The following is an 11,556-nucleotide window of genomic DNA, read 5'->3' as shown; positions in this document are numbered from 1 at the left end:
ATTTTAACTGTGGAAATCCAATCGAGTTGTCAATTATTACGTAACAATTGTAAATTTACTCCGCACGTCTTGTGTAAACAGAAGCTTCATGCCATGCAAACATTCGCACTATACGCTGTCGTTCGATATCATTCAGATATTTCACTGTGAATATGTAGACGCCATAACGGGAACATGGCTGCTCCGTTCAAAGTTATTAGCCTAATTGTGGTGATATGCGTTTCAACCAGCTTTGGCAGTTGGTGGGATGTTGCATCCGACGTTTTGCAAGTCGCAGTTGAAACTATAGATGAGGTCAACCAAGGTATGGTGACAGGTCGTGTATAGTTTAACGCTCCAATTATTAGCTACTGGTGATGTGCTTTACGGGTGATCTTGCTTAACTGTAGCACGTATCTTTCGAGATTCGAAGCACTACGAAATAACCATGAACAGACACTGTGGATATAGTGATGGGTTTACTATACTTGCAAAATAAGCAACCTGCAATGTTCTGTATACCATGGCCTACTTTAGATGCATTTAAGGTCGTTTAAAAAACGGTTAGTTTTGTAGTAAGTATAGGCACACTTGAGCAAGTATCGATGGTAAAGCAACGTAACAATGCTACATCAATTGAATAGACAGTAATAGGTCATAGTAGTATTGAGGAAGTAGCCAATATTGCTACTCAAGTAGATGAAGAAGTAAAGCCGTGAATTTTTACTAAATGAGAAGTACAAGTAGTGATATCGAAGACATGTAAAACACTACTTCGCGTGGAAAAGTGCCTATGGATTGAATCTGTATTACCTGAATCTTCGCAGAGTATTGAGTGATTTTGTGTGGACTGGTCAGGACACAGCTACAGTCATCGTGACGAGCATACGCTCATGAGTATACGCTCAAAAGTCACGCAAAATTATTAGATGTTCACTAGTGCCTGCTTTGTGCACACAAATTTCCATGTTGCAGACGAAACGTTCTTCAGGAAGCGCGATGCCCTGGACCGAATAGCGCAAGTACTTGGTGAGAATGAGGACGCCATCAATTTAGAAGTCCCCGATGTGTCGCCCATTGACTGGAAAGACATCTTCAATGCTGGTTCTCAATTGAGCCAGGTGAGTCTTCAGATATAGCTTGGTATTCAACTCAGTCCACTGGTCCTCAATCACTCATTGTGATGACCCAGATGACTTAATCTAAGCCGGGCTCCCCAACGCGGTACCCGCAGCCGCCAGGTCACCCGTCAAGGTCAGATGGATCACTGTTGGTCGCAATAGCAAATATTTAAGTGAGATCTTCGAATGTCATGGTGGAGAATGATTTCATGTGAACATCAGTCGCACATGGGTCAGTCGACCCTAAGGAACATGTAGAACGCAGATGCTCGTCTTCGCCCTCGCGGAGGCTTGGCGGGAATCTATAGTTATTATTCTCGAGCCTCGACGCGGAGATTGGCGCTAAGGCGCGCGTGCGGCAACGCAACTGAACTCGGAGACGCTGGCGTGAGTCCCGAAGAGAGTTATCTGTTTTGGTAGGGAGCGGAAACCCGACCATGTGCTCTGAATGTATAAGTTGAGAAATCCAACAGTATCCTGTTTCAGACCAAAACGCATCGTGTTAACTAGAAGTCGATTCATAACTGAAACTATTTATCTGACGTCAAGTCTGTATATGTTGTCCGCACGTTCACTTTACCAAGTGTCTCTGAAATCCTGAGAATATGTTGAAAAACCTCGCCTGTTGTGTAACTTATATTATACTCGTGTTATTCGCAGTATGTGATGGATGCAGTTGATGACGGCGGACTGAACGGGATCATTCCGGACTTGTCCCAGTACGGCCTCGATGTTCCATACGTCAAAAATCACTTGAAATCGTGGAATTGGGAGAACTTTACGGAGGATTTGTTAAACTCGCTCGATGACAACATTGCGGGGGACGAGGACGAATTGGGTAGGCCTATGCGTGTGATGTCACGAACCTGACTAGTATCAGACCGGTGTGGAAATATGTCGCGAGTGGATATTTTTGCGTCACCAAAACCATCAAGGCATTTTCGGCTCGCACCAGGAAAGTATACTAAGCCTGATTCAAGTGGAGAGATAGCGCAGTGGTATAATCCGCGGCTGCAACACCAATGGGTTGCGAGGTCGAGTCCGACCGAGGTCGACTTCTTATCTCCTATACCAGTCGTTCCCAACGTGGGCGATATCGCCCCCCAGGGGGCGATTTGGCGGCCTAGGGGGGCGAAAATGACGAAGGGGGCGATAATCGACAAAGGGGGCGATAGGTGGGCGATGACGCGTTAAAACGGCCATATTGGAGTCAATTCGTCGGAATGACCTTTTTTTTAGTCAACCCACGGAAATTTAGTTGCAAAAGTGTAAAATTTGACAACGAGCCGAAAAGTTTACCTTTTCTTTTTAGTCAACCCGCCGATGATTACAGATTGTATACCGATTTTTCGGTTCGCAAAATCTGGGGGGCGATGATCGGCGTTGAGGTTGAAAGGGGGGCGATGAGTCGCAAAAGGTTGGGAACCACTGTCCTATACCTACCTAAGTGTTGGAGGGTTATCTGGGCTCCTCCTCGCCATCTCATCCGCGCGTAAGTGTCACGAAAAGCCTAGAAGTGGGCCGTGCTATAAGTCGGCAGTTACAGAATAAGAATGAAGAATATCGGCCTGGTGTAAATGACCATAATAGTACAGTAGTCGACAAACACCATGAATGCCTCAAAACCAACCAACTAAGCCTGATTCGCGCTAATCCTTCAGAAATGTTTTGTAACCTGATTAAGTCAATAGCGTTGATTACAAAAATGCATTTTGTAATTTGTAAATTCTGTCACGTTTCAATTGCCAAAACAAATCCTAGATTTATTGCTACAATGTACAATTGATAATATCATAAAATCTATCTCGCTTGGCTTAGTAAGCGCCTATCTTACTTGCACTTCAGTGAAATGTTATCTATATCATTGCTTATAGTTGGGATTGCTGCTTAATGTGTATCTAGTAATTGACAGATTAAATTCAAATTCGCGAAGTTTACCAGTTACTGTTAATGTACACTGCAGATATCATGATAAAAAACATTCGTAACTACGATTCGTTTGAGCAAAGCGAAGAGGCCCACGCCGAATTGCCTCCGGAATGCTTCATGACAGTGGTAAGATCTTTAGAAAGTTATTTTATAATACGAACACCTTTAACAGCATTTCCGTGATTCAATATCTTAGCCTCAAATGATTCGCTACGCTGGATACCCTTGCGCAGTCTATACCACCGTGACTAAAGATGGATACGAACTGACCATGCACAGAATACCGTTCGGTAGCAAATGGGCTGAGAAGGAAGATGGCCGTCTAAAGTCGTTTGAAGGTAGGATTTTGTATAATAGGGGATTAATATGCTCATCAGTCCCGCTTAAGCGCACAAGCTTGACTTTTCACGCTGTATTACGCAATTTATAGGATAGGCAGCATGAGAAGTACCTTTTGACAACACAGTGGCAAAGTACAGCTACTACATCACACCTATTTGTGGCGCCATTAGTAACTCCTGTATAATCACAAAGAAGCATGTTGCAATTATGGAGATTTAATCACCACGGGTAGTTAAATAATATGATTTGTGACTATAATGACGTGAGTCCGTTTCAAACCTGTCATCTTGGCATATGCTGGGAATCGGTATTTCTTTTCAAGTGCACGGGTACCATCAACGAATTCCAGAGGTGGTCGAACCAGTCAAAGTTGCTACTCTGGTCTAATTAGAATAGGGTTATCATATTTTGAGATACGGAAAAGAGGACACTTTAGAAATTGCAAAACGTATAAAGTCGGACGAGATTATGGTAATTTGAAAATTTTGACTGTAAATGCTGTTGTGTCGTTGGGCGTCCTCGGGGGGGACATTTTCGAATTCTTGAAAAAGGAGGACATGTCCGGAATTTTAGTGCTCAAACTGCATCCTTGGGAAAATGATAGAATATGCATAAATTATATTTTAATTTTAGTACGAGTTGTACTCCCAACTGTGTCTAGGTTACGAACATTCTCAGCTAGTCTATAAACTGCATGCTTTGAACACGTCCCCAACTCGTTTTTGACGTGTAGGAAATTGTTTACTATCTTTTAAGATGGACATGGACACATTGAACTGCAATAGTTTGACTTATTCCTCTACAGGGGTTCTTAAAATGGGGGGTGGAAGTGGGGCGCAAACTGTTTGTAGACATGGCGTTACAAAGCAAACAAACAAATCTATAACAGTACAGTGTTGGCAACATCATCTTTACATTCAGTTGGCCAACAATCTTTACATGTAAAATCTGCAGCTAGTAGCTTATGGCTCTCTAAAAGCGTTGTGGTGACGCGATGCTTCTGTCAGGAACAATAAGGTACGAACTTATGTAGATTTTACATGTCAAGGCACATGTTTATTACGTTATGGGGGATAATTTGATTGTTCCGTCATAAACCCGGGCACTAAACAGTAACCCGACTCTAGTCTTTAGGGGCGATAAAAATATGTTGATCTTGATAAGGGGGCGATGAGTCAAAAACGTTTGCGAACCACTGGACTAAACACTTTCGCAGATCAACACGGCAGAAAGCCCAGGGGCCGCCGTACCCGCCGCGGTCGAGCCAAGCGTCCTGTCGTATTCCTCCAGCACGGGATATTATCGGATTCCTCCTGCTGGGTGTCGAACGGACCTAACCGAAGCCTCGCCTTCGTTCTGGCCGACGCCGGCTACGATGTTTGGATGGGAAACATTCGCGGCAACACGTACTCGCGCGCCCACGTCGAGTTGAACCCGGACGAGGACGAGAGGTACTGGCGCTTTACTTGGCAGCACATGTCGGAGTTCGACCTGCCGGCTATGGTGGACGCGGTGTTGAGGGCCACCGGGCAGGAGAAGTTGTATTACGTCGGGCATTCTCAGGTAAGACGAGTTATCACCGACCGCAGTCAGTGCAGTGGTTCCGGTATTCTCTATTTCCGAGTACTCTACTAGGTTTGGACTGCGTTCATTACTTACCCAAGTGGTTGTGATTTATACCAGCATCCACTACTGCATCACATTTTTTCGCCAAACCAATACGATTTGGATATTAAAAAGTGGAAGGTAGTTTTGTGAGTTAAATTGTCATGAGACTCGCGTGAAATATCCCTTGTATTACTGTAACTGGATATATTTACGAAGATCCAGCCAATTTGTAGTGTCAGTAACGAAGCACTTCTACTCTTTCGAAGTACTCAAGTAGGTTTCGCCTACTTCAGGGGCGGACAAACCGTTTACCTCGCGAGCCGCATTCAACATTTTAATCCATTCGCGGGCCGCACTATAGGAAATTAGGATACTAAGCCAAAATTCAATATTGTTATTTGATTATATAGTGACCGACAACATGGAAATATTATACATTCATTTGTATAGGTAAAACAAAACAGACATTGATTTAATGATACCGTACTCGCGTCAGAAACATTGACGAGAATTTATAAGCCTTATCGTCAAAATTAGCGATGAAAGTCGGTTGTCCCGTTTCTTGGAATTGGGTGTAAATTTGAGTCTGTGAGCAGCGATCTGCAGCGATTTGCTGATTGTACTTTTGGTTAAACTTCAGGACACACAATGCTGATGACAGCATCATAACCCTTTAATTACGCTTCTACAATATCTAAATATTACTTCTACACACATAAAGAATGAATCCATCTATAACACACTCGCGAATGGGTTTTTCCATCTACTAAAAGTAATATACTTGCTTGTGTTGCCTATTTAAAATTACACTCATGGTCCGATTAGGTCATTTATGTTTCACTTTCTGCGATGTTTAGCAATTGAAACCTTTCAAACTGCAGGGGCCTCGAGGTCGGGTTATCGCACTATCAATGACATAGAAAATACTATGGTAGGAATATAACTTATCATTATCACGTTGAAATATATTAAAAGAAAGTTGAATCAAGTACCCACGGTAATTTAGATTCTTAATACGCATTTTATTAATATTTTACGACGTGTCTAGAAGCTTTCGCGGGTCGCGCGAAACGGTGTTGCGGGCCGAAGTTTGCCCATCCTTGTCTCGGAAAGCACTAACCGTAAAATACCAAAAATTTAAGGCGTTGCTTCTACCTCACTTGCACCTCTGGTCCTGATATCTCTGTATGGTCTCTATGATTCGCTCAGCAATAATTGAAGATGAACAAATTCTCAGGGTACCCTCATCGCCTTCGCCAGACTCGCGGAAGATCCAAGCTTCAACGAAAAGATACACTTGATGATAGCGCTGGCGCCCGTGGCTACTCTGGGTCATATCCGAAGCCCTATCAAGCTGCTGTCTGGTCTGACGGAAGTGGCCCAATTCGGAGTTTCTTTATTTGGAGGAGCGGAAATCTTGCCCAGCTCGAAGATTAGCCAGTGGTTGTCAGCTAAAATGCACAAGTAACATACTTTCGATGTATAACGCCTAGTAAACATACGCCCAACCTGGTCAGTGGTCAACTCTGATTGCAACTTGGAGCACATATATATGTATTGTCTATGTATGAGGTTGGTCTGTACGCTATATGTCACACTGTAAATCCCTGCGTGGTAAGATAGGTGTATATATCAGCTTTGCACCATAACGTGGGGTGCAAAGAGGTTAATGTCACTCCCAAGTACCAAATTGTATTTTACACCCTTTCAATGGGTGAAAATGAGTTGAACACAACAATCCTTACTTTTTGAAATATATCCCAGGGGTGTATACTGAGTTATGTTTGCGTATACCACCTTTATGGACTTCATGGGGTGGTACATGAAAACAGAACCCGCTACACCCTGTGATATATCTCCGTAGTAATCTTTGTATTTGACTCATTTATACCGGTTGGAATACGCGTAAAAGCACAGTCTACTGAAAGAGCCGTTTACCTGATTTACACCCCCTCCATGGTGGGAATCTGATAAATACACCTATTTTCCACCCATGGATTCACAGTGTGGCATATAGCGTACAGACCAACCTTATACATAGACAATATATATATATGTGCTCCAAGTTGCAATCAGAGTCTGTGCTGTTGCATCTTCCAGAGGAAGCAAAGTAAGTGACATATTACGTAGATTCCCCGTAAAGTAACGAAATGGAACAAGACAGGGCTCGTGTCGAGAAAGTGCAACAATGGAGAAACGTTTTCCAGAAATTTCGCAAAGGAGTACAAAGCATTGACGCGTGATGGCGAATGATCTCGATACCACAGAGATAGCTAATGCAATAGGACCACTAGTGAAAATATTTTATTGGCAGTTGCAATACGATGGATTTCTTGAGGAGATGGCTACTGTCAATGTTTTCACACCACAACTTTAATTTGGGGCCGCATCACATTTATATCGCAGTGCCTTAAGTGTAACAAGCTCAACTGTTGTTCGTCATTATTGAGTGGTGTGCACAACGACCAGGGCAGAATAACTGTATTTTCTTTTCAGAATGGCAAAAGATAGCCCGCTGTCGTACCACGGGCAAAACCTGCTGTTGTTTCTGGCCGGGTTTAATGTCGATCATTATCATAATGATCGGCTTCCAGTATTCCTAGCCAAGACGCCATCCGGCACGTCTTTGCACAATTTGATCCATATGTCGCAACTGGTGACCTCGGGAAAGACGCAGAAATGGGACTACGGTTCAGGTTTGCTTTACGAGTCTACGGCGTGTCTCGCATCTGTATAAATCTAAAAGCTCGCGGATGTGATTGGTAGCGATTTCTAAAGCCATCAAGTAGGTTTTACGTGCTTGTACTTCATACTCGACTATTTATATTCACTGACGAGTCCTTTTTCCTTCTATTTACCATATATCCTCATTTAGATGGATTAAAACAAACTTGTTTAAAACGAGGCCCTAATTTAAAACATGTTTTTTATTGTGTTGTTTTAAGCCATAACGTCACGAATATTCATTTGTGACGTCATAATATATTCATATTGAAAATATATAGTAAATATAGCTCCTATGACGAAATATCTGTACTATAACTGTTGAACCGACTATTTTGAGGGTTCCAACCATCCCATATCGATATACGTCAGCTAAATCGAGTGGTAATTGTCCGTGGGCTCATACAGCATGTTTTTTGGAAAGTATTTACACAATTATGGCATAATTTTACAACTTGAAAAGAAATTTAAAGGCCTTTGTTTAAAACATTAAACAAACATTAAACAATGCCATAAACGACGCGAAATATGTAATGCGGACGTTCGTGCGGGTCATTCGGTCTTCGGGAGTCGAGTCGGAGTGATGGTATTTTTTAGTCTACACAACATGATTTTCAGTAAAACTTTTTAAGATCAGCTGTTTTCAATTCCGGTAATCTAGCTTTTAGATTTAAAAAATTGTCCTCCTCTCTGGATTCCAATATAAAAACATGGAAACCCTATTCTTCTAGAACACCAGTTTTTACGATCAAGATTTTGAAAGGTAGAAAGTAGTTTTGTGAATGAAATTGTCATCTAAACCGCGTGAAATAGCCCCTGCATCATGGAAACTGAATATATATTTTGGGAGATCCTATACCTTTTTGGAGTGTCATTGGCAGAAATGGTCAGTGACTAAGGTGACTAGGTAACTAAGGTGGGTGTCTGATCTTATTGGCTACTCCTAGTTGTTTCGACACCTTCCTATTCTTTCATTGTATCGCAGTCTTGTGATGTTTTGAAACGGTGAAAATATTAATAAACCTGATTGATTGATTGAAGTAGCCTACTTCTACATTTTTGAACTGCTCAAGTAGGTTTTGCATTGCCTTCGCTTGGATTTCTTACCCGAGTGGTTATTATCTCAGATTACTTCCTCTTCTGCTTCACAATTTCAAGTCTTTAAGGCGATACTAGCGCCTCGCTTCTGCATAAATCGAGCCGCTCGCGGAGGTGGTCAGTAACGATGTTCCTTTACGTTTACATAGTACTCATGTAGCTTTCTACTACTTGCACTGTTTACTGAAGTACGTACGTTTTTTGAGCACTTCTACTTCTTCCCAAACAAGGCAAAATTACCTATTAGATTTTGCGAAGTAGAAATTATCTTTGGGATGTTTTCATCACGTTTATGTGTGGCATCGTCATGAGGACTCGGCGAAATAGCCCCTGTATGACTGCACCTGTATATTTCTTTCGGAAATACACATATTCCTAGTGTAATCAGTAGGGCCAGTTTTTTTTGCTGTCAAATCCGTGGAAAATTGCATTTATTTTTCACAAAGTTGCACTAAAAAGTTGCATTTATGGACAAGTTCCTTGAAATTATCAGGGTATGAGATAGTCGAATCGATCCGTATCCATGGCACAGTAGCAAAACTCAGCGCTGGTGACTTCAACAAGATCAATAGCCTGAAAAATCGACCCAGTGAAAATATATATAATTTTCGGCGGTCTAGCGTGAATGAACGTCAAATCAGAAAGGACCTCAAATAATCAAGTGATCTATTTACATATAGTGCCAAATATTTCCAGAAAAAGTTGGTTTCATGCAAAATCGAAAAAATTACAAAAAATTGCGTGAAAAAATGGAGAAAAGTTGCAAAATAAGAATCCTCCTAACAGCTTAAAACACCATACTACATAACTTCTGAGCATTTATGAAGCTATCGGAAGCTTCAAAAAGTTGCCAAAACTTGCCCTAGTAATTAGTAGGGCAAGTTTTTGTTGCAGTTAAATCCGCGGAAAGTTGCATTTATTTATTAATTTTTGACAAAAGTTGCACTAAAAGACCACATTGTGCTCGGTTGACTAAAAAAAGGTCAATTTACCGGCTTAGCTCCCGAAATACCCGTACTTCGGTGCTGATTTACGGTGTTTCAGTCTAATTTGGCCGTGTATTTCACCAAAACCGAAAATACTTTCATAATCGAAAAAGTTGCAAAATGCTGCAAAGAGTTGCATGAAAAAAATGGACAAAAGTTGCACTATAAGATTCCTTCAAACAGCTTAAAACAGCATTCTACATATCTTACGAGTATTTAGGAAGCTGCCGGAAGCTGTAAAAAAAAAGTTGCAAAAACTTGCCCTAGTAATTTTGTCATTCTACGATATTCGGTAAGATGCATCTTGATCGATTACTAAAAGAATACTACTTCTCGACCAAATATACTTTTGGAATTACTTACCTCAGTAAGATGGTCTTCAGACTTTCATGTTTTACCTCCACTTGAAGCAGTTTTGGCAGATTATAAATCACTATTTCTACTTGTAATTTAGTAGAAATATACCACGTTACGCATATACTGCCACTCGAGTACCAACTATGAGCTTTTGACCACATCTGACCACCTTATACAGAAACTGAAAATATGAAGAACTACGGCACTACGGAACCTCCGGACTACGATGTCGCCAGAATCACGGCGCCTTTGGTTTTGTTTCTCGGCTCCAGGGACGATCTCGCCGACCCGCGCGATGGCAGGAATTTGGCGGCGAACCTCAGGAGCATGGTGCACTTCAGAATGGTTCGTGTCGTAGTAGGAATTTATGACGTATGGAGGGAAGGCGGTTCATTTTCGTCTGCGCTGTCGTGGTTCTTAACACCATGCGGTATTTTAACATTATCGAATCGGTGAACGGCAAATATTTGGGAATATAAAATTATGATGACGCTAGGCGGCCAGGCTCACTCATATCAACAAAAGTGATATCTTCAAGTTGCCAGAATATCGCACGTCAATTTTCGTAATAATCGTTGTGGGGTCTTTGTTTGGTTGCGACACAGCGTATATCTATGTGAAGTCACTATATTCTTATGTCTTGTTGGGAAATTTAGGGAAGCGACATTCGACGAAAGCGTCATTCGACCCTCTGGTTATCCTCTCCGCAAATTACTTTTGCAGATCAGGGGTTGGGACCATTTGGATTTTTTGTGGGGTAAGGAGGCGCCGTCGTTGCTGTATCCCGAAATCGTCGATTACATCAAGGAAAATGAATCTCCAAAGAGGAGATCACCAGCAAAGAGGAACACAAGTTTTCGCCATATACGAGGAGTCGATGACGAGTTATGATCGGAGTAACGTTACGGACAATCGTGTTCGCGCACAGCAGTTTGCATGGGATCAGGCGGTGATGGGTAAAAGAAGCTCTGAGAAAATGCAGCGGTGGCCAACTTGTTATCAGCTATGAGACGCGGAAAGCTGTTTTATTTAATCGTGTTGTTCTCGTTTTTCTAGAATCCGTTATCAATCAAATGGTAACAATAACTTTCACTTGATATGTGCTTATATGGGTGACCGAGAAAGTACAAGGAACAGGTAAAATGCAAAGAGAAACAGGAAATAAAATAATCAGTACGGAAGATCTATTTGAAGACTCCTTTAACAAATCAAATAGGAAGTAGGCCTACTGCAGGCTTTGGCGTGGTTATGTCGTACGCTGGTGCGTAGCCAGTCCATAACAAGCAGGCGGGTTGAGATGACTCGACTTGAGTCACGATTTTCTGATGACTAGAGTCATTTCCTCAAACTACGGAAATGACTCGACTCGAGTCATTGCGCCTGACTCGAACCAAGTCATATGACTCGAGGCT

The 11,556-nt window shown here is 41.9% G+C and overlaps 1 protein-coding gene across 2 annotated transcripts; it reads left to right on the top strand.

Moving 5' to 3' along the window:
* The first annotated feature begins 19 nt into the window (after nucleotides 1-19).
* Nucleotides 20-11,241, top strand: LOC145437163 (gastric triacylglycerol lipase-like). Of its 2 annotated transcripts, XM_080314343.1 has the most exons (10): nucleotides 20-304; nucleotides 955-1,100; nucleotides 1,761-1,938; nucleotides 3,064-3,155; nucleotides 3,226-3,367; nucleotides 4,588-4,934; nucleotides 6,217-6,443; nucleotides 7,476-7,675; nucleotides 10,323-10,489; nucleotides 10,868-11,241. In XM_080314343.1, the coding sequence occupies exons 1-10, from the start codon at nucleotides 175-177 to the stop codon at nucleotides 11,033-11,035; spliced, it is 1,797 nt and encodes a 598-aa protein (XP_080170469.1). In that variant the 5' UTR covers nucleotides 20-174; the 3' UTR covers nucleotides 11,036-11,241. The 2 variants fall into 2 exon arrangements, with proteins under 2 accessions (XP_080170469.1, XP_080170470.1); XM_080314344.1 differs by lacking the exon at nucleotides 10,323-10,489.
* The last annotated feature ends 315 nt before the right edge of the window (nucleotides 11,242-11,556 follow it).

This window comes from Botryllus schlosseri, chromosome 4 (assembly GCF_051294905.1).
Source record: "Botryllus schlosseri isolate E-star chromosome 4, Bs_hap1, whole genome shotgun sequence".
Taxonomy (NCBI): domain Eukaryota; kingdom Metazoa; phylum Chordata; class Ascidiacea; order Stolidobranchia; family Styelidae; genus Botryllus; species Botryllus schlosseri.
The sequence above is the reverse complement of the archived record's forward strand: the minus strand, read 5'-3'. Positions and strand labels throughout refer to the sequence as shown.

Bases quoted from the DNA above. Each gene is read 5' to 3' on its own strand.
- LOC145437163 (XM_080314343.1), top strand. From the start codon at position 175: ATGGCTGCTCCGTTCAAAGTTATTAGCCTAATTGTGGTGATATGCGTT. The intron at 6,444-7,475 runs GTAACATACTTT...TTTTCTTTTCAG, and splicing joins TTGTCAGCTAAAATGCACAA to AATGGCAAAAGATAGCCCGC. The intron at 10,490-10,867 runs GTTCGTGTCGTA...TTACTTTTGCAG, and splicing joins GCATGGTGCACTTCAGAATG to ATCAGGGGTTGGGACCATTT.